The 23,375-nt window shown below is 42.3% G+C and overlaps 1 protein-coding gene across 2 annotated transcripts in view; it reads right to left on the bottom strand.

The window, feature by feature from the left end:
* Positions 1-287: 287 nt before the first annotated feature.
* The window catches only part of LOC124115396 (DNA repair protein XRCC3-like), a 55,988-nt gene continuing 32,900 nt past the window's right edge, over positions 288-23,375 (bottom strand). The window contains exons 5-7 of one of the 2 annotated variants that reach the window (XM_046476343.2): positions 12,894-13,045; positions 11,518-11,730; positions 288-868 (exon numbers count right to left, since the gene is read on the bottom strand). In XM_046476343.2, coding sequence (XP_046332299.2) covers positions 602-868; positions 11,518-11,730; positions 12,894-13,045 — 632 coding nt within the window. In that variant the 3' untranslated portion in view covers positions 288-601. Of the gene's footprint in view, positions 869-4,816; positions 5,192-11,517; positions 11,731-12,893; positions 13,046-23,375 lie in introns of those variants that run through there. The other variant, XM_048403116.1, reaches the window with a different exon arrangement.

Raw genomic sequence — 23,375 nt, 5'->3', positions numbered from 1 at the left:
CACTCACTCAATTTTAAGCTGAGGGCACAAATATCAATAAAATATCACTCAAAAATAAGGGGTAAAACTCATGATTACCGTATTCGACGTAATAAGCGCCCCACTCTAGTAAGCGCCCACGGCGATATTTATTAATATATTGGCTAGTGAACAATCCCAACCAGCACCCTTTCAGATTGATCAATGTACACAGGACTTATTTATTTGTGTATAATACACATAAAACACACTGTGTTATATGCACCCTTAATTATGGGCAATTAAATTCTATATAATAATATAAAAATATATCTGTCGTATGTAAACATTTCAGGCTGTCAGCATAAACCACGAAATTTACGATCCTCCAGCTCTGTTTTTTTCCCCACCAAAAAATTATTCTAATAAAAGCCCCCTACTTCTAATTTTGAAAGCGCCTGGGCGCTTATTACGTCGAATACGGTCAGCCCAGTATTTTAGCACAAGCATTCTCAGTACACTTCAGAGGCCCATACACCTACACTGACATAGAACAACAGAACTGTCAATACAAGTGGACACAAGTGGCCTTCATACACTCTCTACGGTAAATGATCACGCACACACAAGCGACACGCTGTCCCTACTCCAGCCCAGAGACACCCTGATGGTCAACAACAAAAGCACAGGCTCCAGGTGGAAGATGGGGGGCAAACATGACTTCCAACATCCTCACTGCACACTCTATGTCATCACTCCGCCGGCCCCCACTGGCTGGCTGAACTTGCACGGCCACCTTCTGGTGAGTCCGTCGCAGCATCAAGCGGCACGTGATGTGATTGGCCCAGGACAATCCCAGCGCAGGGAGGACCTGGCTCCGGCTGCTGTTTGGGGACAGGTTAGCAGACACCTGGAAAATACAAACAAAACTTAATGAATGTGGATTGTCACGATAACAAGGTGCTTGCATCGGGAGGAGCATCTGCTTGGAATCGGATTAGGCAGGATGGGGAACATTTTTTAACCCCAAGATTATTGTCCACTGTGTTTTTTTAACATGGGTGACAGTGTTGGGATTTAACTGTTCTGGTGTACAATTTCTTTGACAAAAAAAACCAAACTGAAACCAACATGACATATATATATAAGTATTGAGATAGAAAGGTAATTACAGTGTAGGGAAACCGACTCTTTCTTCTATGCACTCACTCAAACAGTTATATTCAGCAATATTCCAGCTATATGACAGCAGTCTGTAAATAATCAAGTCTGGACCAGACAATCCAGTGATTGATATCATGAGCATCGATCCATACAATTGGGATACGATGACATGCATCAAACAAGTCAGCAAGCCTGACCACCCGATCCGTTAGTCGCCTCTTACGACAAGCATAGTTGCCTTTCACGGCAAGCATGGGTTGCTGAAGATATGGTTATAGGATGCTGTAGCAGGGACTAGGTGGGGGTCAGTTCACAGTCCTGGCATGTTGGATACAAGTCAGTTACCGGTACTAGTAACACCCATTCTATTTGCCTTACAGTGATCACACACAAATAGCCTGACAATTATCAAAAACTTTTCTCGGGCAATGATGCCAGTTTTCCATGACATTATGTCAATGAACAGACTTTGGGAGGTGTTAAAGGTCTGATGGTGGAGTTTTATTTATTTCCCTGTCGCTGATTTGTCACTAGAAAGAAACTACTGGTTTAAAAATAATAAATATTATTTTTCCATGACGTTTTCATGCCTTTATCACAATTTTCTAGTTTACAAAACTATTCCAGGCCTGGGAAACTCAAACTGAAACTCCATGATGTTTCCAGGGTTTCGTGACCTGAATGAACCCTGTGTCTACTAACACGCATGTTACAGATCATCCTCGGACTACTCAGGTTAACCTGATTACACAGGCACCATGTCCCAGTTTCACACAAGACACTAAGTTTACAGATTGACTAACTGGAGCCTTGACCCTTGTGCCCTCAGTATTATCATGTGATGTCATTGTTCACGCATGACAACACATTATCCGTTATGTATGGCCTGAAGAGGCTAGCTGGAGCTGAAAACACGATCCTATGGAAGGATTAATTTACTCCAAGTATATATTTTGTACCTGTGTACAGATTGTGTGTTGAATTTTGTAAACTTTGTATATACACTGCTCAACATTTGCTGAGGACCACACCTTTGACTGAAGATGACATTTGGTCCTTAGCAAAAGTTGAACAGTATATATTGTATTCCCTAGACTGTTCTTTGTTTGATGGAATAGAATGATAGAAAGATGCAACAACAAAACTCATACCAACTTAAAGTAACTATTACTTAGTCAACACTAATGTCAACTGCATGTTTCTGCTTGTGAATAAATATTGAGCTATGCCAGTAAAAACATATCAGTGCATGTAAATAATTAGTGAGTGAGTGAGTTGGGTTTAACAGTATTCCAGTTATATCGCGGCGTGTCAGCTTAATGTGGTTGGAAAGTCCGAAGTGATGCAGGTCTCAGACATTTACCACTTCGGTGAAACCCATGAGCACGAGTGAGTGAGTGAGTGAGTGAGTGAGTGAGTGAGTGAGTGAGTGAGTGAGTGAGTGAGTGAGTGAGTGAGTGAGTGAGTGAGTGAGTGAGTGAGTGAGTGAGTGAGTGAGTGAGTGAGTGAGTGAGTGAGTGAGTGAGTGAGTGAGTGAGTGAGTGAGTGAGTGAGTGAGTGAGTGAGTGAGTGAGTGAGTGAGTGAGTGAGTGAGTGAGTGAGTGAGTGAGTGAGTGAGTGAGTGAGTGAGTGAGTGAGTGAGTGAGTGAGTGAGTGAGTGAGTGAGTGAGTGAGTGAGTGAGTGAGTGAGTGAGTGAGTGAGTGAGTGAGTGAGTGAGTGAGTGAGTGAGTGAGTGAGTGAGTGAGTGAGTGAGTGAGTGAGTGAGTGAGTGAGTGAGTGAGTGAGTGAGTGAGTGAGTGAGTGAGTGAGTGAGTGAGTGAGTGAGTGAGTGAGTGAGTATGGTGTAACGCCTCTTTTACCAATAATCCAGCAATATCAAGGCGGGCGACACAAGAAATGGGCTTCACACATGGAACTAATGTGGGAAATTAAACCCGGGCCTTCGGTGTGACGAATGAACGCTTAAACCACTAGGCTACCCCACCGCCTGGTCTTTATAAACTAAAGGACATTGGCTCTGATCAGTTGGATGAACAAGCAAGATTCAAGTTGTTAACCACCTCTTTCTTTGTAGGCTAATTCAAATATATTAATAATAATGATGATGATGATGATAATAGAATATGATGATGATGATAATAATAATAGATGATGATGATAATAGAATATGATGATGATGATAATAATAATAGATGATGATGATAATAAATGATGATGATGATAATAGATGATGATGATGATAATAGATGATGATGACAATAAATGATGATGATGATAATATATGATGATGATAATAAATGATGATGATGATAATAGATGAAGATGATGATGATGATAATAGATGATGATGATGATGATGATCCAGTTGTAAAGTGCATAACTCCATGCGCAAGGCTTGAAGCACTGCCGTATTATTACTTGAGTCAATGAATCAGTGTGCACGCAATGTTAAATCCGATTATTCATAACAGTTCACCTGAGTCTGATTGTACTGGCTGCAGTTTTACTTCCTCAGAAACAACTTGAGAGAGAACAACTGATAAATAAGGAAATAATTCTATTGTTTGCTACACTTTGATTCTATCCATACTTTACTTAAGAACTGGAGTATTAGTTTGAAATAGAGCTGAGTATAGTGTCCATTGTACACATACCGTATTCGACGTAATAAGTGCCCAGGGTGCTCTCAAAATTAGAAATAGGGGGCTCTTATTAGAATGGTATTTTGTTGGAAAAAAAGAGAGTTGAAAGATAAATTTCGTGGTTTATGCTGACAGCCTGAAATGTTTATATACGACAGATATATTTTTCCAGAATTTAATTGCCCATAATTAAGGGTGCATATAACACACGAGTGCGTATTATACACGAAAAAATAAGTCTTGTGTACATTGATCAATCGGAAGGGGTGGGAATTGGGATTGTTCACAAGCCAATATATTAATAAATATCGCCGTGGGCGCTTATTAGAGCGGGGCGCTTATTACGTCGAATACGGTATTCAGAAACAAAAGTGTGTAATTTTTGTAACAAATACCGTAATTTATGAATTTTTAAGTACGGTTTACTTGTTTTACAGATGAGCCTTACTCGGAGGAGTAAAATTGCTCTGTTTGATTGAAAACATACTTATTTTTTACATATTTTATAATAATTTTAAATTTCATTTTAAGCTTTATGTTATTTTTATTTTTATAATTAACCTGGCAACTCTGACAATGTATTCTTAGTTTTGCATTTTACCTCCTGTCTTTTGGCATCTTGTCTAAGAACATCCGATAAACAAGAACATAAATTCAGTATTTTAAACTAAGAATTAATCTGGATTTGTTGTTATCATGGTTATAACCCTAATGTTAAGGTATAATCTTAGGGCTTTCTACATTCCAATACACCAAACCTCACGTACCCCAAGATCCTCCTTAATGTCTAACACTGAAACTGTTTGTTTGTTTGTTTGTTTAACGCAGCACTCAACAATATTCCAGCTATATAACAGCAGTCTGTCAATAATCGGATCAGGACCAGACAATCCAGTGATTGGCATCATGAGCATCGATCCACACAATTGGGATACGATGCCATGCATCAACCGAGTCAGCGAGCCTGACCACCCGATCCTGTTAGTCACCTCTTGCAACAAGCATAGTCACCTCTTACGGCAAGCATGGGTGGCTGAAGACCTATTCTACCCCGGATCTTCACTTGTCCCCTGAAACTGGTCTAATCTAATAATCAATATTCAAATAACTTCAATCTCTATGACAACATTCACAGTTACTTTAAAAACTTCAATCTTCTGTCCTGTTTATTACACTAGTGATACAAAACATGTATCAACAACTCTGTCTCAAAGACATCCTTTCGACTGGTGACCTTGGAATGACACCACACGACATTTCCTGGACAAGTGCACCTATCTGCCTACTGCTTCTCACTGCACCCCAGTGCAGAACACGGCCATCAAGTCGGTAGTCCTGACACCCACAACAACTGTAAACTGTGATGACACCTGAAGGCTAGCAGCGGCAGAGCTTGACAGACCGGGGCCACAGTGACTCATTCACACTACAAATAGATGGCCAGCAAACCGATGTAAAAGGGCAAGTGTGCACAAACGTAACTTGCATGTCACTAAACTGATGTGACAGATAAACAAGGACCATTACCTACCAGCTGAATATAAACATGAAAAATGTAACAAAAACTGAATTTAACTTTTTAGGATTAAAGTGCGGAAGCCTTTGAGGGCCATTTGTTTTTAAAAAAATAAATTCGACACTATCTTGAAATATAAGATGATTAGCTTGAAATTTCAACTCAGTATGTATCTTAAAATTTCAACTTATTATCTTGAAATTTCAACATAACATCCTGAAATTTCAAGAAAAAAATAAATTAACAAATGGCCCTAAAAGGCTTCAGTATTAATGATTTATGAGATCAAAATTAATTAATTAATAGATTTTCATCCACACCCGCATCTCTGCCAAAAACTGCCTCATATTATGCTTTCCCCTTGGATCCCCTTGCAGAAAATGACTGTGGGTGTTGTTGGGCTGTGCTGGGTACTCGTTTACCAGATAACGGGTCAGGAATATATGGTCTCAGGTCTGTTTTTAAGGACTCAAGAACCTGGTGTTGACAAGGAGATACAACTCTCGTTAGCAGTGCCGGTGACTGCGATATGCTGATAAAATGGAAAGGTTCTCTCATTGTATGGTCTCACTTTAAAACCGATAAGTCCTAAAATGAAAAGAAAATGCTGTTTTCGGACATACTGGTAAGATACACAAGAACTTCAACCAGCTCAATACGTAAACAACTTAGTGTGAAACACAAATCGATCTTTATTTCTGCCGGTCAAAGTAAGACAGAAAGCACACTTTGTGACTTTGGTACATTTAAACTGAAACCACTGGACAGGAAATCCTATGAGCTTTCAAACGTCAATGCAATGCTTTTGCATGTGTGAGATCCACAGACATATCATCCCAGTCTGGTCCGAGAACAGATACATATCATCCCTGTCTGTTCCGAGAACAGATACATATCATCCCTGTCTGGTCGGACAACAGATATATATCATCCCTGTCTGGTCCGAGAACAGATACATATCATCCCTGTCTGGTCCGAGAACAGATACATATCATCCCAGTCTGGTCCGAGAACAGATACATATCATCCCTGTCTGGTCCGAGAACAGATACATATCATCCCTGTCTGGTTCGAGAACAGATACATATCATCCCAGTCTGGTCCAAGAACGGATACATCTCATCCCTGTCTGGTCTGAGGACAGATACATATCATCCCTGTCTGGTCTGAGAACAGACACATATCATCCCAGTCTGGTCTGAGAACAGATACATATCATCCCAGTCTGGTCTGAGAACAGATACATATCATCCCTGTCTGGTCCGAGAACAGATACATATCATCCCTGTCTGGTACAAGAACAGATACATATCATCCCAGTCTGGTCTGAGAACAGGTACATATCATCCCTGTCTGGTACAAGAACAGATACATATCATCCCTGTCTGGTCAGAGAACAGGTACATATCATCCCTGTCTGGTCCAAGAACGGATACATATCATCCCTGTTTGGTACAAGAACAGATACATATCATCCCTGTCTGGTACAAGAACAGATACATATCATCCCTGTCTGGTACAAAAAACAGATACATATCATCCTTGTCTGGTCTGAGAACAGATACATATCATCCCTGTCTGGTCCAAGAACGGATACATATCATCCCTGTCTGGTCTGAGAACAGATACATATCATCCCTGTCTGGTCCAAGAACGGATACATATCATCCCTGTCTGGTACAAGAACAGAAACATATCATCCCTGTCTGGTACAAGAACAGATACATATCATCCCTGTCTGGTCCGAGAACAGATACATATCATCCCTGTCTGGTCGAAGAACGGATACATATCATCCCTGTCTGGTACAAGAACAGATACATATCATCCCTGTCTGTTCCGAGAACAGATACATATCATCCCTGTCTGATCTGAGAACAGATACATATCATCCCAGTCTGGTCTGAGAACAGATACATATCATCCCTGTCTGGTCTGAGAACAGACACATATCATCCCTGTCTGGTACAAGAACAGATACATATCATCCCTGTCCGGTCTGAGAACAGATACATATCATCCCTGTCTGGTCAGAGAACAGGTACATATCATCCCTGTCTGGTCTGAGAACAGATACATATCATCCCTGTCTGGTCAGAGAACAGATACATATCATCCCTGTCTGGTCCGAGAACAGATACATATCATCCCTGTCTGGTCAGAGAACAGGTACATATCATCCCTGTCTGGTACAAGAACAGATACATATTATCCCTGTCTGGTCTGAGAACAGATACATATCATCCCTGTCTGGTCCAAGAACAGATACCTTTCATCCCTGTCTGTTCCGAGAACAGATATCATCCCTGTCTGGTCTGAGAACAGATACATATCATCCCTGTCTGGTCAGAGAACAGACACATAGCATCCCTGTCTTGTCTGAGAACAGATACATATCATCCCTGTCTGGTCTGAGAACAGATACATATCATCCCTGTCTGGTCCAAGAACAGATACATATCATCCCTGTCTGGTCTGAGAACAGATATATATCATCCCTGTCTGGTCTGAGAACAGACACATATCATCCCTGTCTGGTCTGAGAACAGATACATATCATCCCTGTCTGGTCTGAGAACAGATATATATCATCCCTGTCTGGTCTGAGAACAGACACATATCATCCCTGTCTGGTCTGAGAACAGATACATATCATCCCTGTCTGGTCTGAGAACAGATACATATCATCCCTGTCTGGTCCAAGAACAGATACATATCATCCCTGTCTGGTCTGAGAACAGATATATATCATCCCTGTCTGGTCTGAGAACAGACACATATCATCCCTGTCTGGTCTGAGAACAGATACATATCATCCCTGTCTGGTCTGAGAACAGATATATATCATCCCTGTCTGTTCTGAGAACAGACACATATCATCCCTGTCTGGTCTGAGAACAGATACATATCATCCCTGTCTGGTCTGAGAACAGATACATATCATCCCTGTCTGGTCTGAGAACAGACACATATCATCCCTGTCTGGTCTGAGAACAGATACATATCATCCCTGTCTGGTCTGAGAAAAGACACATATCATCCCTGTGTGATCCAAGAACAGACATATCATCCCAGTCTGGTACAAGAACAGATACATATCATCCCTGTCTGTCCCGAGAACAGATACAAATATATCATCCGTCTGGTCCAGATTGTATTATGTAGTAGCTGCCATATGTTATGTACCTTGATGGATCATTGTCAAGTTATCAAAAACAGTATAGTCCAGACTATTTACAGTGGTATGAGTGAGTGAGTTGGTGAGTTAGCGAGTGAGTGAGTGGTTTAACACTGTGTTTAACAATATTCCAATCATCCAATCACTGCTGAGGCTTCTGAATTCTAAGTATGAGTGAGCATTCAGAGCAGCATATCTGATTAATGTATTTCTAAAAACAGAACTTAAATGGACAGATTGGAATGTAAATAATAAAGGCCACATCATCATATTGTTGTGAATATTGTATACACCCTGTTGTCATAAGAAACATGGTTGATGCATGTTATCGTATCCCAATTGCATGGACCAATGCTCATAATATTGATTATTGACAGACTGCTGTCATATCTGGAATATTGCTGAGTGTGTAGTTAACCAACAAACAAACAAACTATATACACTATGTCCTATCTGAGCACACTGGAATCTACACTGAAAAGGCAGTTCCTGCCTGTCTCACTGGCTCCTTGATACATCACAAGTAACCAATAAATACAACCATGTGACACATCCATACCACCATACCATGTGTTACATAACATAAATACCACCATACCATCAGTATTATAACATATATACCACCATACCATGTGTAACATAACATAAATACCACCATACCATCAGTATTATAACATATATACCACCATACCATGTGTTACATAACATAAATACCACCATACCATCAGTATTATAACATAAATACCACCATACCATCAGTATTATAACATATACCACCATACCATACATTGTATAACATAAACCACCATACCATTAGTATTATAACATATACCACCATTCCATAAATTGTATAACATAAACCACCATACCATCAGTATTATAACATATATACCACCATACCATGTGTTACATAACATAAATACATTGTATAACATAAACCACCATACCATCAGTATTATAACATATACCACCATACCATCAGTATTATAACATAAATACCACCATACCATATGTTGTATAACATAAATACCTCCTACCATCAGTATTATAACATATACCACCATACCATGCATTGTATAACATAAATACCACCATACCATCAGTATTATAACATACATACCACCATACCATAAATTGTATAACATAAACCACCATACCATCAGTATTATAACATATATACCATATACCATCTGTTGTGTAACATAAATACCACCATACCACCATTTTAAGCACTGCAACTGTCAGTCATGCAGGGCTCTCTGCTATATTTGAACAACAAGAGCTTACATCATACCAATCTCATACACTTACCCAGAACCTACATATTCTTGAGTGTGTGTTATTTTTATATTCTCAACTACATTTTGTCACCCAAATGGTTTGGCTTAAATATATTTTCCTTCAAAAGGTGTTTATTTCTTCAGAAAAGTACATCATTAAAAGTTTAGACAGATTTCAAGATAGATGCATGACCTTCACATATTTATTATGAGAAAAAAAGAAAAGAAGCCTGAACTTTTGTAACTTTAGGAGTGATTTCATTTTTCTTCTGTTCTTGTGTACCCTGTGACATTGGCCATTGTGTTCAGGCCACCACCCTCCTAGAAGGGGTCGGGTCATCAAGTTACGACTACAAAACACATCTAACGACAACAAATGGCAAGTTACTACAAATGGAAAGCTACGATTACAAATGGCAAGTTACGATTACGAATGGCAAGTTATGACTACGAATGACAAGTTATGATTAGGAATGGCAAGTTACGATTACGAATGGCAAGTTACGATAAGGAATGGCAAGTTACGATTAGGAATGGCAAGTTATGACTATGAATGGCATATACTGACTACGAATGGCACTCGTTAATCCGACAATCGGCTTTATCCGACACTAATGATGAGAACCGATTAAATCAGTGGTATTTAAAACTACGAATGACAAATAACATCTATAAATGACAAGTTACGACTACGAATACCAAGCTACAACTAAGAGTTGCAACTTACGACTACAAATAGCAATTACGACTACGAATGACAAGTTATGACTACGATTGCTATTTACAGCTACAAGTAACAAGAAACACCTACGAATGGCAAGTTATGATTATGAAAGTCAAGTTACGATTACAAACAACAAGTTATGACTACCAACACAGAGTTAAATATTGGTACTAAAGTACTCATGGAAATGAAAAAAACACTGTTTTGCTAGATTTAATAATCGACACAAAGCATTACGTAGATGTAAATACGAAATAACAAAACAACTGGAAAAGTACTAGTCTGGATTTGCTAGTTTTATCTCAGTGCTCAATACAATATGTACTTTACAGGAGGTAATTTGTAGGCACTTTCAACATTTAAAACTAATTGACATGGCAGAAACAGGCTATAGGCATTATGCAAATTAGCCTGGAAAAAAGTTATCAAAACAACAATAAAAATAACAGCTATGTTTATGTACACAATAATAATGACATGTAAGTTGTTTTTTGAGATGGGAATATGTAACTTTTACGTTCTGATATTTTGACGATGATTCACTATCCCACAATGCCACTCACAAATCACTAACCACTGACAAATCACATGCACGTGGGTTTCAAGCACCTGTTTTCACCTGTCGTCAAGGTGTCATAGGTCATGGACATTCACCTTGATCTACTAACACCTGGTTATGCTCAGTTTCACAATAGTCTGTTTTGTTCATATTTTTAACACTTTTACGTGTAAAAAGACATAAAAACCTTTGATACGCTGTATTTGTGCCAAGGCCCAATTAGTACTAATTGAGTTGTTTGAATATTTATATATTTTGTATATTAACTGCATTTATTTAAAATCTGAGATAAAAAAACCAGGTTTTTTTCATTTCCCTGAGTACTTTAGTCCTAAAGTCCTTACCAAACTGCCCAAATTTAAGGTATCATAAGGACAAGTATCAATTTGCCATGTTTAAGGGTTTTGCTATATGTTATCATTATAAGGACTAGTGGACTAAAAGTGTTACGACTAAGAGTGGCAAGTCAGTATTTTCTACTCATATACGTCCTACCTGATTGACACAGACAATGGGAACATTGTGTTGCTGCCCGAGTTTGTGGAGTTGGGCTGCGAAAGAAGCCATGTGCTTGGCCCGCTTCACCGTCTCCCCCTGCCCGTACTCACAGCGGAAGAGAGCGGCGACGGAGTCGATGACCACTAACTTCACCATACCCTTGGCCAGCAGGATGGGGATCTTCTTGTGGACACAGAGCATCAGACCCTCCTGGAAGATTCAGAAACATCCAGGATACACGAACACAATAGCTCACGAATGAAACTGAATATATAGCAATTCAGTCTTATGATAAATAATAGTGAGTGAGTGAGTGAGTATGGTTTTACGCTGCTTTTAGCAATATTCCAGCAATATCACGGCGGGGGACACCAGAAATGGGCTTCACACATTGTACCAGTGTCGGGAATCGAACCCGGGTCTTCGGCGTGATGAGCGAACGCTTTAACCACTAGGCTACCCGACCGCCCCTTTGATAAATAATAAGTTAAGGCTAAAATTGGAAACATTTTTCAGGAATCAGCGTATCACTTTAAATCCTACACGTCAGTCATTTTTATTGCCAATAAAAAATATACTTTTAAAATTTCCTGAGTTATACAATACTTTGTTATCCATTAAACAACATGCTCCTCAACTAACCCTTACATTCAGATTACAGGTTAGAGTAATCCCCAGCAACCTATGCTTGTCGTGTGAGGTGACTAAATGGTTCGGTGTTTAGACTTTGTGACTCAGTCTTGGTTGAAGGCATGTCAATGTACCCGACGTTCATAATAACAATCACTGGACTGTCTGGTCCAGGCCTGATTGTTTACAGAATTGTATCTTATAGCTGGAATATTGCTGAGTGTCGAGTTACACAACAAAGAAATAAACAAACAATGCTCAAGACATGTTAATTCTCTAAGTTACAAAGTCATAATTCCACCCTATACAGTAAACTGCGTTTATAACGAACAAACTTATAACGACCTGATGGATATAACAAACATTTTCCCCCGGCCATTTGCTGTATGTATGTTGTATATATGCTTACAACGAATTACGGTTACAATGAACTAAAATTAGTGGTCCCTTTGAGTTAGTTATTTAGTAGTTTATTGTGCATCAAATATAATCAAGACCAACACACTGGTTAACACATATCATGGTCTTAGACCTCTTAGTCTCTTATCTCACATGCAAGAATATTAATTATATATATAAACAACTAAGTTTATTTGCGGTATGAAAATGATATATGATCATTGGACCAAAAGAAGATTTAACACCATAATCTGGATTTGTTTTTGCTAGAGATTTTGTACGAAGGTTTAAACAGCTAAAAACTCTTGTTTATGTGATAGCGAAGCAGATAATCCTTGACCTACACGCTCGGCCACATGCTCCACGAAGATGTTATCTCCCAGATTAGCGAGATCCTGCTGCAGCCGTGGCGGCGACCACTTCCTCGTGAAGTGTTGGATCACCTGGTGTAGCCTCTTGTTGGGAAACACATCCTCTGTGCACACATACACTGCACCTGAGACAAACAACACAGTCTTTTATAACATACACAACTAACCTCTTACACAACTTTTTAAGGACATGTTGAACTTTTTATATACAACATGCTTTGTTGAGTGTATTACAAAACCCACGTTTTATATGTCATGTTTAATTTCGGATTTCTCCGCGGTCACACTGTCAGCATGATTTTTGTGAACTTTTGAAAAAACAGCGTGTTGTGATTCATATGTGTGTCCTTCAGTAGGAAGACCATAGCCACAATACAGATCAGACTGTTTAGTAAACAAGTTACAAGATCCCCTTTAGAAACTGTTACTCATCAGAACATCATGTGTTTCATTATTTGAAGTCACTTGTCATTTTGCAGACAGTGTTTAGTTTGTTTTGTTTCTTTGTTTGTTTAACGCTGCACTCAGCAATATTCCAGCTATATGATGGCGGTCTGTAAATAATCGAGTCTGAACCAGACAATCCAGTGATTGATGTGATGAGCATCGATCCATGCAATTGGGATACGATGACATGCATCAACAAAATCAGCGAGCCTGACCACATGATCCCCTTAGTTGCCTCTCACGACAAGCATAGTCGCCTTTTATGGCAAGCATGGGTTGCTCAGTGTTTAGTAAACAAGCTACAAGTTTCTCTCTAGAAACTGTTACTCAACTCCATTATTATAAGTCACTTGTCATTTTCACATTTGAAACCCACATTAGGCAACACTTTTTCCAATAACATTATTTCTTTACTAATACTTATGGTAAACTTTAGAGAATAACAGAATTTTTATTTCTTAAAATAGGGGCGGTCGGGTAGCCTAGTGGTTAAAGCGTTTGATTCTCAACATGGGTACAATGTGTGAAGCCCATTTCTGGTGTCCCCCGCCGTGATATTGCTGGAATATTGCTAAAAGCGGTGTAAAATCATACTCACTCACTTTCTTAAAATATTTAATTCATTATCACAAAGTGGCTGGACAGAAAAAGTTTCAGTTTTAATTCTTAAATTTTGATAATCATGATGACCATAATTGTAATTATTTAAAAACATACATGTCACTTTAAAAAAATGATCTGGATTCAGAATCATGTTACTCATTATTTTTTCAAGTTTTGTTTTGAAAGTAATGTAATTAAAACATGAATTTATAGCAGTTATATTACAGGCACTGGCCTACATACAAATAAACACTCTTCAACTTTCAAATCGGACCAACAAAAAAATGAAATAGTTCTTCGTACAACAGCAGGCAGAAAATCAAATGGAAATTTCAATTCATCGCAGCTATAGCCCAGTACTGGCAATGTCTGGCTATATTTATAATCAATGTCTTTGTGTCTAAACATATGAGCGTGTATGCTGTGACCTAACAAGCTTATCTGAACAACCTTTGTGAGATATGCTAGGTTCAGCGATAGCCCCACTGGTAACATAGTCACTGCTCAAAGCCCGAGCATAGCAAATCAGAAAAGAATTTTTTTGGATTTTGAATTATAATTGTGTTCCATTCAGAAGATCTACATTGATAAATATATACATGGTTTGGTAATACTCCTGTATTACATTCCTGAGTATGTAGCATTAACTACCGTATTTTTTACCATGTTTATACGTGCATGTGACATTGATTTTGTAAAATTACGGCTGGTGAATAACGCGAGAATAGAAGCAGATCCTTCACCGCCATATCCTTATTCTACATACTACCATGGATTTCTAGCCTCAAACCATCATATTCAGTTGGGGGAAATACACGTCTACTTCAGCCTTGGAACCAGATTAAAGGATATTGCCCCAAGCTGGTATAATGAGGCACTAGGCATTGGAGAACACATGAGGCACTGGAGACCTTATCTTACGCACAATCCTTACACACGATAAGGAAAGAAACTATAAAAATCATATGGTGCATAGTAAGCACCCTATTTGAGTCAGCTCTGAAAATAAACCTCAGGTACTGGGGACTTGTTCTCCCTGAGAATCTCTACAGTGGCTACACTTTAGGAAGAAATTAGTATCTATCAATATTTTATCTTGACATCATTATCATCATTGACCTGCGTCCAATGCTTCCTTCATCAACCCCTCCACGGTTTGAGCCCAGCTACATGGTAATCCAATCAGTGTTGCCAGCCAGGTCCCTGATGTGATCAAGATACACTCTAATCCTCTTCCCTATTGTATTTATTAGCATCATAGTGCGATCAGCCTGTCTATCTTAGACTCCATCATTGATTTCAAAACCAGACCAATTAGGCCTGTTACTTGTGACTGAGCTTGTTTGATGGTATATGGTTATGATGTACTGCTGTGGTATGACCAGCCTGTCATTGGGCGGGGGGGATGGAGGTGGAAGAGAGGGGTGCGAGGTGGAAGAGTGGGGTGTAGGTGGAAGAGAGGGGTGCGAGGTGGAAGAGTGGGGTGTAGGTGGAAGAAGGGGGTGGAGGTGGAAGAAGGGGGTGGAGGTGGAAGAAGGGGGTGCAAGGTGGAAGAGGGGGGTGCTAGGTGGAAGAAGGGGGTGCGAGGTGGAAGAAAGGGGTGCTAGGTGGAAGAAGGGGGTGTGAGGTGGAAGAGGGGGGTGGAGGTGGAAGAAGGGGGTGGAGGTGGAAGAAGGGGGTGCAAGGTGGAAGAGGGGGGTGCTAGGTGGAAGAAGGGGGTGCGAGGTGGAAGAAAGGGGTGCTAGGTGGAAGAAGGGGGTGTGAGGTGGAAGATGGGGGTGGAGGTGGAAGAAGGGGGTGTGAGGTGGAAGAGGGGGGTGGAGGTGGAAGAAGGGGGTGCTAGGTGGAAGAAGGGGGTGGAGGTGGAAGAAGGGGGTGGAGGTGGAAGAAGGGGGTGGAGGTGGAAGAGGGGGATACGAGGACGAAATGGAAAGGGAGTAGGAAGAGAAGAGATGGAGGGGAGATGGAGGGGAGAGGAAGGGGAGGAGGTGGAGGAAGAGGGGAAGAAGGAGAGAGATAACTGACTACTGGTAATGACTGATGTTTGCAGAGTGGCAGCGCAAAACATCTTGGCAAACTTCCCAAACACAATGTCAACACTACACAATTCACAATCTGATCCAGGGTGGTGGGGAAGCCTGGTGGTTAAAGCCTCAGCCTGTCACCAGGGTTCGATTTCCAACATTGGTAACATGTGTGAAGCCCATTTCTAATGTCCCAATGACGTGATAGTGCTGAAAAATTGCTAAAAGTGATCAAGCAGAACTCTCACCCCACATACGGTCAACACCACCCCATGTTCAGGATCCAGCATTACTCTCACCCCACACACGGTCAACACCGCCCCATGTTCAGGATCCAGCAGTACTCTCACCCCACACGGTCCACACAACCCCATGTTCAGGATCCAGCAGTACTCTCACCCCACACGGTCCACACAACCCCATGTTCAGGATCCAGCAGTACTCTCACCCCACACACGGTCTACACCACCCCATGTTCAGGATCCAGCAGCACTCTCACCCCACATACGGTCAACACCGCCCTATGTTCAGGATCCAGCAGTACTCTCACCCCACACACGGTCTACACCACCCCATGTTCAGGATCCAGCAGCACTCTCACCCCACACACGGTCAACACCGCCCCATGTTCAGGATCCAGCAGTACTCTCACCCCACATACGGTCAACACCGCCCCATGTTCAGGATCCAGCAGTACTCTCACCCCACACGGTCAACACCGCCCCATGTTCAGGATCCAGCAGTACTCTCACCCCACATACGGTCAACACCGCCCCATGTTCAGGATCCAGCAGTACTCTCACCCCACACACGGTCCACACCACCCCATGTTCAGGATCCAGCAGTACTCTCAACCCACACGGTCAACACCGCCCCATGTTCAGGATCCAGCAGTACTCTCACCCCAGACGGTCCACACCACCCAATGTTCAGGATCCAGCAGTACTCTCACCCCACATACGGTCAACACCGCCCCATGTTCAGGATCCAGCAGTACTCTCACCCCAGACGGTCCACACCACCCCATGTTCAGGATCCAGCAGTACTCTCACCCCACATACGGTCAACACCGCCCCATGTTCAGGATCCAGCAGTACTCTCACCCCACATACGGTCAACACCACCCCATGTTCAGGATCCAGCAGTACTCTCACCCCACATACGGTCAACACCGCCCCATGTTCAGGATCCAGCAGTACTCTCACCCCACACGGTCAACACCGCCCCATGTTCAGGATCCAGCAGTACTCTCACCCCACATACGGTCAACACCGCCCCATGTTCAGGATCCAGCAGTACTCTCACCCCACATACGGTCAACACCGCCCCATGTTCAGGATCCAGCAGTACTCTCACCCCACACGGTCAACACCACCCCATGTTCAGGATCCAGCAGTACTCTCACCCCACACGGTCAACACCGCCCCATGTTCAGGATCCAGCAGTACTCTCACCCCACATACGGTCAACACCGCCCCATGTTCAGGATCCAGCAGTACTCTCAACCCACACACGGTCAACACCGCCCCATGTTCAGGATCCAGCAGTACTCTCACCCCACATACGGTCAACACTGCCCCATGTTCAGGATCCAGCAGTACTCTCACCCCACATACGGTCAACACCACCCCATGTTCAGGATCCAGCAGTACTCTCACCCCACACTGTCCACACAACCCCATGTTCAGGATCCAGCAGTACTCTCACCCCACACGGTCCACACAACCCCATGTTCAGGATCCAGCAGTACTCTCACCCCACATACGGTCAACACCGCTCCATGTTCAGGATCCAGCAGTACTCTCACCCCACACACGGTCAACACCGCCCCATGTTCAGGATCCAGCAGTACTCTCACCCCACATACGGTCAACACCACCCCATGTTCAGGATCCAGAATTACTCTCAACTCACACACGGTCAACACCGCCCCATGTTCAGGATCCAGCATTACTCTCAACTCACACACAGTCAACACCGCCCCATGTTCAGGATCCAGCAGTACTCTCACCCCACACTGTCCACACAACCCCATGTTCAGGATCCAGCAGTACTCTCACCCCACATACGGTCAACACAACCCCATGTTCAGGATCCAGCAGTACTCTCACCCCACATACGGTCAACACCGCCCCATGTTCAGGATCCAGCAGTACTCTCACCCCACACGGTCAACACCACCCCATGTTCAGGATCCAGCAGTACTCTCACCCCACATACGGTCAACACCACCCCATGTTCAGGATCCAGCATTACTCTCAACTCACACACGGTCAACACCGCCCCATGTTCAGGATCCAGCAATACTCTCACCCCACATACGGTCAACACCGCCCCATGTTCAGGATCCAGCAGTACTCTCACCCCACACGGTCAACACCACCCCATGTTCAGGATCCAGCAGTACTCTCACCCCACATACGGTCAACACCACCCCATGTTCAGGATCCAGCATTACTCTCAACTCACACACGGTCAACACCGCCCCATGTTCAGGATCCAGCAGTACTCTCACCCCACACGGTCAACACCACCCCATGTTCAGGATCCAGCAGTACTCTCACCCCACATACGGTCAACACCGCCCCATGTTCAGGATCCAGCATTACTCTCAACTCACACACAGTCAACACCGCCCCATGTTCAGGATCCAGCAATACTCTCAACCCACACACAGTCAACACCACCCCATGTTCAGGATCCAGCATTACTCTCAACTCACACACAGTCAACACCGCCCCATGTTCAGGATCCAGCATTACTCTCAACTCACACACGGTCAACACCGCCCCATGTTCAGGATCCAGCAATACTCTCACCCCACATACGGTCAACACCGCCCCATGTTCAGGATCCAGCAGTACTCTCACCCAACACGGTCAACACCACCCCATGTTCAGGATCCAGCAGTACTCTCACCCCACACTGTCAACACCACCCCATGTTCAGGATCCAGCAATACTCTCACCCCACATACGGTCAACACCGCCCCATGTTCAGGATCCAGCAATACTCTCACCCCACATACGGTCAACACCGCCCCATGTTCAGGATCCAGCAGCACTCTCACCCCACATACGGTCAACACCGCCCCATGTTCAGGATCCAGCATTACTCTCAACTCACACACGGTCAACACCGCCCCATGTTCAGGATCCAGCAGTACTCTCACCCCCCACACAGTCAACACCTCCCCATGTTCAGGATCCAGCATTACTCTCAACTCACACACAGTCAACACCGCCCCATGTTCAGGATCCAGCATTACTCTCACCCCACACACGGTCAACACCGCCCCATGTTCAGGATCCAGCAGTACTCTCACCCCACACACGGTCAACACCGCCCCATGTTCAGGATCCAGCAGTACTCTCACCCCACACGGTCAACACCGCCCCATGTTCAGGATCCAGCAGTACTCTCACCCCACACGGTCAACACCGCCCCATGTTCAGGATCCAGCAGTACTCTCCCCACACACGGTCTACACCACCCCATGTTCAGGATCCAGCATTACTCTCACCCCACACACAGTCAACACCACCCCATTTTCAGAACATGTAGAACCTTACTGAAATTTTCTCATTCCGACACATTTTCAATACTTCTGTCTCAGCTGGTAACAGTGGCTGAAGAGCTGGCATGCCTATAAAACTGCGTACAACTATGCTTGTACAGGATATAAACACCGAAAAAACATGCGGTTTGCAGTGATTGACAGCTTGCATGTGGCCAGGACAGACTGTTTATGTACAATGTACACAATCTGAAGGAACGAAACTGACTTGTCTATATACAGACTGTCTGGCCATAGAAATAAAAATGTACAGCTAAACTTACAGCAGGCCTCAAAGTTTAATTTTTTACCAAGTAGCCATATGGCTACAAGTATTTTTTTCCAGGTAGCCTGTAAAATCAAGAAGTCAAGCCAATATTGTAGGTAGCCGAAAGCATTTTAAAATATCTTTTATCAAATAATTATTATAATATGTACAAGTCATAGCACTAGTCTTGGAATTGTACATTAGTGGAAACTGTACTTGAGTTTTGTTATTTGTGACTTGAACAATGATGCAATGTACATTACTAGATTATATAGGTATATCCTTGCTTATCCAATAAACTATCAACTAAAGTAAAATACTAATCACATAAATATTTATGTATTTCGGTTCATTGTTGAATTTAGAAAGAATTATTTGCGAGTACAATTAGTAGCAGACATGTATATTTTTGTGTAGCAAAATGTGTAGCAATAGAATTTTGTCGCCACAAGATATTTTGGAAGGTAGTCATTTGGCTACCTCTGAATTTTAGACAGTAGACAAATTGAAATTTAGGTCGCATTGGCGACCGTTTTAGTCGCACTTTTGAGGCCTGTACAGCAATACAAAAAAAATAATTTCCATCAAACAGCCTTTTAAGTTGTTTAACGTATCTTTGCTTGTTCCGTTCTGCAAAAGTTATGCCAGGCTGGCTTCACATAAATTGGTCTTGCCGACCTAAAAACAAAATCGGCACAAGTGATCTCTGCTTTGTGATTCTGACAATAAACATAGTTGTCACGGGTGAATTTAATAAAACACAAGCAATGAAACGTACTCACTAACATATTTTAAGCTGTATGATGTTTATTTCAGTCATGTTCTTCCTTTGCAGGGTTAAAAAATAAGAATATGGAAGCAGCAAAAACTGAAATTCTGCATGTAGTTCTGCAAGTAATTCTATATAGTTATGTATGTAGTTAAGTAAATAATTCTGCATGTAGATCTGCAAGTACTTCTGTATGTAGTGCCATATATGTAGGTTTGTGTTCAGTTCTGCATGTAGATCTGCAAGTAAATCTATATAGTTATGTATGTAGTTCAGTAAATAATTCTGCATGTAGATCTGCAAGTACTTCTGTATGTAGTGCCATATATGTAGGTTTGTGTTCAGTTCTGCATGTAGATCTGCAAGTAAATCTATATAGTTATGTATGTAGTTCAGTAAATAATTCTGCATGTAGATCTGCAAGTACTTCTGTATGTAGTGCCATATATGTAGGTTTGTGTTCAGTTCTGCATGTAGATCTACAAGTAAATCTATATAGTTATGTATGTAGTTCTGTAAATGATTCTGCATGTAGATCTGCAAGTAATTCTGTATGTTGTGCCATATATTTGTGATCAGTTCTGCATGAAGATCTGCAAGTAAATCTATATAGTTATGTATATAGTTTTGTAAATGATTCTGCATGTAGATCTGCAAGTAATTCTGTATGTAGTGCCATATATGTAGGTTTGTGTTCAGTTCTGCATGTAGATCTGCAAGTAAATCTATATAGTTATGTACGTAGTTCTGTAAATGATTCTGCATGTAGATCTGCAAGTACTTCTGCAAACCCATCTGCATGTAATTCTGCAAAGAACTTGCCACGCAATTCTGCATGTAGAACAACAAGCCATGAGTTAGTGAGTGAGTAAGTGAGGTTCAATGCGACACAGTATTTCCTGGCATGTCAGTTAGATGTGGGAGGAAAGTCCGAAGTGATGCAGGTATTGGACCTACACCACTTCAGTGAAACCCAAGAGCATTGACATGATGGTGACAAACCTGTGGGGGAGTTACCAGGAGCATCAGGATGATTCTTGGATTCAAGCCCATGATCAAAGGTTTCTGGCAGCAAAAGGGATGCAACTCCTCCCAGCCAACTGGGGCACCTTGGACGACAGAGCCACCTGAGCCCCCTGCAGTAGCATGGTCACATGCTCCTGTCTGCGCTAATGGATCAAAGTTGTCACGAGCACAGCAGGAAGGTATTAACTTTGTTTCAAGTCGGCATGACACTGGGACTGTGATGCATCATGAGAGCACTCCATCAACACTTGGTACACCTCCTCAACAAGTTCTGTATCTGGGCTCATCACATCCATCTGAGTCGTTTGTTTTAAAATTACTGGATTTACAGTTCAACGACCCCATAATTTCACAAATGGGAGCAAAAGTTATAATATCAATAACAGTCTTACCTTCTTACCAAGGTTACTGTCAGATCTGTTATCAGTGATATTAAACTTCAATTTTGGCCAATAGGTGAAAGGCATTAAAAAAACCCTGCTTTTTTTCTACATTTCATTTTTTAAAATTTCTTATGGGCTCAGATACTGAGAGATCTAAAACAAAAATATTATTAGAATTGAAAATTTGTGACTCAGAATGGAGAGCAAAGAGGAAAACTGACCACTAATAAACAGTGAATGCTTTAAGAACACATTTTGGCAGATGAATATTCCTGGTTGTTAGGTGAAAAACCTATAATTACAGTATGCCGTAGAGGCAAACTCTTTGATAGTTGCTTAATCTGTCTGCTACACACAGAACTGGAAATCTGACTGTCTCACTATCAGGGTTTGTGCATCTTGGATTGCTACATTGCTTCTAAAGTCTAAAAGTCGGAACCCAATTTACAGATGAAGGACACCTTTGAGGCACATTAGTGAGACTGTCAATAAGGGTGTCTGTGAGTCTGGGTGCTAGTCAGGTGGGTGGTATATGTATAAGTCAGGGAGTGAGTCAGGGTGCAATTCAGGGTGCGAGTCAGGGTGCGAGTCAGGGTGCGAGTCAGGGTGCGAGTCAGGGTGTAAGTCAGGTTGTGAGTCAGGGTGTGAGTCAGGGTGTAAGTCAGGGTGTGAGTCAGAGTGTGAGTCAGGGTGTCTGAGTCAGGGTGTAAGTCAGGGTGTGAGTCAGAGTGTGAGTCAGGGTGTCTGAGTCAGGGTGTGAGTCAGGGTGCGAGTCAGGGTGTAAGTCAGGTTGTGAGTCAGGGTGTGAGTCAGGGTGTAAGTCAGGGTGTGAGTCAGAGTGTGAGTCAGGGTGTCTGTGAGTCAGGGTGTCTGTGAGTCAGGGTGTGAGTCAGGGTGTAAGTCAAGGTGTGAGTCAGAGTGTGAGTCAGGGTGTGAGTCAGGATGTGAGTCAGGGTGTGAGTCAGGGTGTGAGTCAGGGTGTAAGTCAGGGTGTGAGTCAGGGTGTGAGTCAGGGTGTGAGTCAGGGTGTGAGTCAGGGTGTAAGTCAGGGTGTAAGTCAGAGTGTGAGTCAGGGTGCGAGTCAGGGTGTGAGTCAGGGTGTCTGTGAGTCAGGGTGTGAGTCATGGTGTGAGTCAGGGTGTGAGTCAGGGTGTCTGTGAGTCAGGGTGTGAGTCATGGTGTGAGTCAGGGTGTGAGTCAGGGTGTGAGGTGAGGTGAAATTGAGTTTAACGTCACGTCCAAGATTATTGCACTTATATAGCGACGTGCATGCACGTGTATGTGTGTGTGTGGCTGCTTGTACTAGTCCGGACTGATGCCGATTTATAGTGCTAGCTCACTGAGATACCATGCCGCAGTTTAACATGAATACCCCAATC

This window comes from Haliotis rufescens, unplaced genomic scaffold (assembly GCF_023055435.1).
Source record: "Haliotis rufescens isolate VD_foot unplaced genomic scaffold, xgHalRufe1.0.p SCAF_3, whole genome shotgun sequence".
NCBI classification, from domain to species: Eukaryota; Metazoa; Mollusca; class Gastropoda; order Lepetellida; family Haliotidae; genus Haliotis; species Haliotis rufescens.
The sequence above is the reverse complement of the archived record's forward strand: the minus strand, read 5'-3'. Positions and strand labels throughout refer to the sequence as shown.